The following is a 4,456-nucleotide window of genomic DNA, read 5'->3' as shown; positions in this document are numbered from 1 at the left end:
TGCGTGAACAAAAGCCCAGTCTCAGCCAGTCTGGCAACCAGATAAATGAATGGAAAATTTCTTATGCTAAATATATTATTCAGAAATTTAGCCTTATTTTTTACTCTAAATCATGGATTTTACTATCAAAAGCAAATTTAGTATGTTTTACTGATTTGTTAAATAAAAACATACTGTCTGAAAGGATACCTATGAAAAACAACATGATGTCAGAAGCATATGACCTCTGACGTCAGTGGTTGTGCTTCCTGATAAGACTAAAAATAGAATTTGACTGTTCTCAATACAAAACCTCTCGACTCTTGGTTGACGTTGAGCAATACGACGAAGTGGGCACAAGTATTGCCTACATCCTTTAGCCTAGAATCTATAAAAGGTAGGTTCATTATTTGAGACGACAGTTAAATATTCACTCTTCGAAGGAGTACATTGTGTTTTTTTCAAAAGGTATGATTATTAGTTTACAAACTATTAATGTACCGTGTCAACAAACCAATGATATTGATTACTTGTGGTCAACACAACGGGTGTGGAAGGTTGTTTTGGATTGTTTTCAGTTTCAGAATCGTGGCCATGACAAAACCCACCTATGCTGAAAATTTTGCACGATTTCGTGATCATCTTCGGTGAATTAAAAGAAGGATATGACTATGAGTCATAGTCACATTATTTAAGTAGAATGGCTGTGTTTTAGTTTTAGTTAAGAATAGCAGATCCTTTTTACTGTTTAATTTGTTTACATTATATAATAGAGTTCTTCTTGGTACTAAATCTCTACTACTACTACTAGAGATCTAATATAGATCTAGACTAGATCTAGATCTAGAAATCTAGATATATCTAGAATCTAGATCTAGATCTAGATCTAATCTATTATTTATATAATAGTTAGGCATGCCTAATGTATAATAATACACTTAGTTACAGTACAGCCGCAGAGAGGCATTTATTGAACACTTTACTTGTACTTGTATTGACAATTGAGATTTCATTATTATAAAGTGTCACTACTCCCACTGCATTTGTTTCATCGTATCACAAGAAATGAATGGCTTTCTAGTTACAGTGTCTAGATCTAGATTCTAGATCTATCCGGAGACGTCTCCGACGGAGATAGTCCTATCGAAATGCTTTCTCTGGACCAAGTAAAAAAATCTGGGGGTTACAGATTACAGGGGGACCACGCCCCCCCTTTTTAACCCATAATTTGATAAAGGTTTGAAATTTTCTTGAAAATAATTGAATTGCGACAGTTTTAATTTTAATGACTATGTTGTTATCTGCAGCAAACAATACGAAAATAGTTCCTGGGTGCTCGCGGAGATGTCTCTGAATATCTTCTGCCGGCTTTCCTACTTTAACTCTTTAGCAGTACCAGCTACAGCGATTCATTAGCTTAAATTTAAATATTTGCAGTTTCTGACTTTGTCATTTTAGTGCTGAGATCTCGATTAGTAACTTTACTTTAGGCAGAGCCCTAGTAGTAGTACCAAATACAGTCAAACCTGTGTAAGACGGAATCACAAGGGAGCTAGAAAAAAATTCCGTTAGGAAAATTTAGGGGGAGATGGAAGGGGGGGGGGGGGGGTGTTTCAAAGGCCCAGCCGGTGGGATCAAGAATTGCTTGTCTGATCGGCAAGCAGTGGTCAAAACCTCACACCTCTCAGTTTCTATCCTGTCTGATGAATGTAATGATATTCGTCAGTCTTACTTATTACCACCAGTGCTTGCCTTTCATAGGACCACTGTTTGACCTATTAAAAACAGAAATGTTTGAACATCTACTTTACTTTCACCTTAGCCCCACTCTCCGGTGTAACAAGCACAGTCAATGCCTCCCCTCACTCCCATCATGTAACAACGATTCTATGAACTTTTTTCTCGCCTGGCCGTACAATCAGGGCTCATTGGTCAATCTAATTTCACACCTCTGGCTTATGGCCACCAAGGTAAATTTCTGTAGTGGCTCGGTACTCGAGCACTCTCATGCGCAGTCTTGAGATTTCACACCCTCACCACCCTGACCATCTGCACCGCTCAGGGCTCACATGATGGGGTAACATCTATCCCCAAATTGCACCCTTACTCTCCCTCCTCACCCAGCGGCATGGCCATGGCGATTAGTTTAGAGCCGCCGGAACCAAACTTGCGAGTTTTGTTTCAAATCAGGGCTGAGCGGGCGAAGCATTTTCCGTCTTAGACAGGTGAGACCCTGGGAAGGGAGCGGATTTTTCTTTCAGTTTCCACTTTGGACAGGTTTCCGTTTTATACAAGTAATTAAAGAGGATATCAAGGGGGGAGCGGGGAGATTCCGTTAAGACAGGTTTCCGTTTTACACAGGTTTCCGTTTAAAGCCGGTTCGACTGTAATACACAACAGTTCAGCTAGGCTGTGAGATAATGACTTGAGAGAACAAGATTGAAGATGTGTTGTGCATCTGTTCATTTGGTTTTGCATGGGTGGGGCTGCTCTCTTCAGAAGGTAGAGATCTGAGTCTAAAATTAGTTCTCCCACGGGACTATTTTTTGTTGAGAGCTAGTTCTTGAACTGTTTTGTACTGAAAGTGGAGCTCTCCAGCTGTGGGCATATATAGATGCTCTGTTGCCATCATACTGTAATATGGTCTATGTTACATAATTGGATGTGTATCCTTGAGCTTGAACTTCAGGTTGTTAGACACAGTTACTGTTTATTTACGAGTTTTTAAAATTTTAAGAACTTGGTCCTGTTAAGAATATATTAAAGTTCCTGTCTTTCATGATACTGCCTAACAGCCTTGAAAGGGGATTTTATGATCTCCCCTGCCATTATATCACATTTTCTTATATTTTGTTTGTTTGTAACGTAATAAATTTTCATTGATTATGTTTCAGTTTTGACAAGGAAAGAAAAACTACAACAACAAAACAGCAGAATGTCTCGACTTTACCCAACACTGGAGGACATGCGTGTGGATCAGTTACAAACGGTAGACTTCTGAAAATTCCTTTTTTAATATTGTCAGAAATCCCTTGCCTGGACTTTTTATTTTTTTGTAGGAGTATGAGTTGCAATAACGTGGAAGAAAGTAGCTCTTCACAAGTTGACTGTTACTGTAAGTGTAGAAGTAAAATAATCATGAGAGATAAGAGGTGCTTCTGTTTCGTAAGCAACAGTAACAGTAACAGCAACACACTGTTACAGGTTAATGTTGTTTCACATTAACGCTTTGCGGTCACTTGTCGCAATAATGCGCAGATGAAAATTATCCACTCTGGTCACCTGACAAAGTCCGTTGTAGACGCTCTCCTGGCTGGGTGACCAGATAGGGTATTTTATATTGCTGGCTGTGTGACTGCAAAGTGTTAAATTTCAGTGTCACCTACTTCAGACTAGGGTTGGTCTTCAAAGTGGATAGAGCCCGATCAGGAGTAAAGATAAGATTTACTGTAGTTAACAATTTTTAAAAGGATTTGTATGATTTTGCCAGTATTATAAGAAGATGAGTTGAGTGGTCAGAAATATAATTTCAATTTCGACAGTGATCTTTTGTTCTCCCTTAGACTGAAAGTATAATGAGAGGACCACTGTAGATTTGTTTTGTTTTCTTTTAAGATCATAATGGTATTGATCTTTTATTGAGTTTTTTAAAAAGTTTCATGGCTTTAAAACCTTTTTCATTCCTTATTCCATAATTTTTTTTTTTTTTTCAAATTTTTACCACGCTTCGGCTTTGAATGTGAAGTTGAAGAAATGCTCACTTTTTGTTTATAAAAGCATATATGTATATTTTAATGTTTAAAATTGTTTGGTCAGAACTAGATGACTGAAACTTAAGGTAAATTGTTTGTTCCTTGTTACACTAATTACAGTTTTAGTTATCAGTGGTACAGTAGTCTCCGCCTAAGATCCCAGCGCTTACGACCCCGGTTCGCTTAAGATCCCGCTGTTATAAGAAAACAGAATTTTTACAAAACAAAAGTCACCCCTAAGATCCCGCTCTGATTCACTCTGAAGGTCTACATTCTGCTAAGATCCCGCATTTCAGATCATAATTTGCGGAACAAAAACTCGGACGGGACAGCCGATCAACCAAGAGTGAAAAGTTGAGATCGATAAACTGTCCTTCGCGTCAAAGATCAGCCACTACCGTGAATGTGATCACATACAAGTTGTAAAACTATATATAAAGCAATACAATGTTTGCCCCAGAGGGGATCACACTGGGTTGTGAACTGACCGACACATTTGTTTTCCCTGAACATCATACTCACACCTGAGCTCTCCCCCTAAACTTACATCACTCGCTGGGTGGGTTGGGCCTTCTTTTTCGCTCTAGGCGGAATCACATTGAACTGTGAACTCTTCCCTGACTATTGCAGCAGTTGTCTCTACTCCCGAATTTGCGAGACGGACTGAATTTTAAGTGGTGTGTTCACAATGTAATGGTGTGTAATGACATACGCGGTTTGGGGGG

General features: G+C 38.8%; 1 protein-coding gene across 2 annotated transcripts in view; it reads left to right on the top strand.

The window, feature by feature from the left end:
• Positions 1-268: 268 nt before the first annotated feature.
• LOC101854063 (syntenin-1) overlaps positions 269-4,456 on the top strand; it is a 20,445-nt gene continuing 16,257 nt past the window's right edge. Inside the window, exons 1-2 of one of the 2 annotated variants that reach the window (XM_005112434.3) lie at positions 269-376; positions 2,874-2,968. In XM_005112434.3, coding sequence (XP_005112491.1) covers positions 2,915-2,968 — 54 coding nt within the window. In that variant the 5' untranslated portion in view covers positions 269-376; positions 2,874-2,914. Of the gene's footprint in view, positions 448-2,873; positions 2,969-4,456 lie in introns of both variants that reach the window. The other variant, XM_005112432.3, reaches the window with a different exon arrangement.

This window comes from Aplysia californica, unplaced genomic scaffold (genome assembly GCF_000002075.1).
Source record: "Aplysia californica isolate F4 #8 unplaced genomic scaffold, AplCal3.0 scaffold01271, whole genome shotgun sequence".
NCBI classification, from domain to species: domain Eukaryota; kingdom Metazoa; phylum Mollusca; class Gastropoda; order Aplysiida; family Aplysiidae; genus Aplysia; species Aplysia californica.
This window is presented reverse-complemented; position numbering and strand designations above follow the sequence as displayed.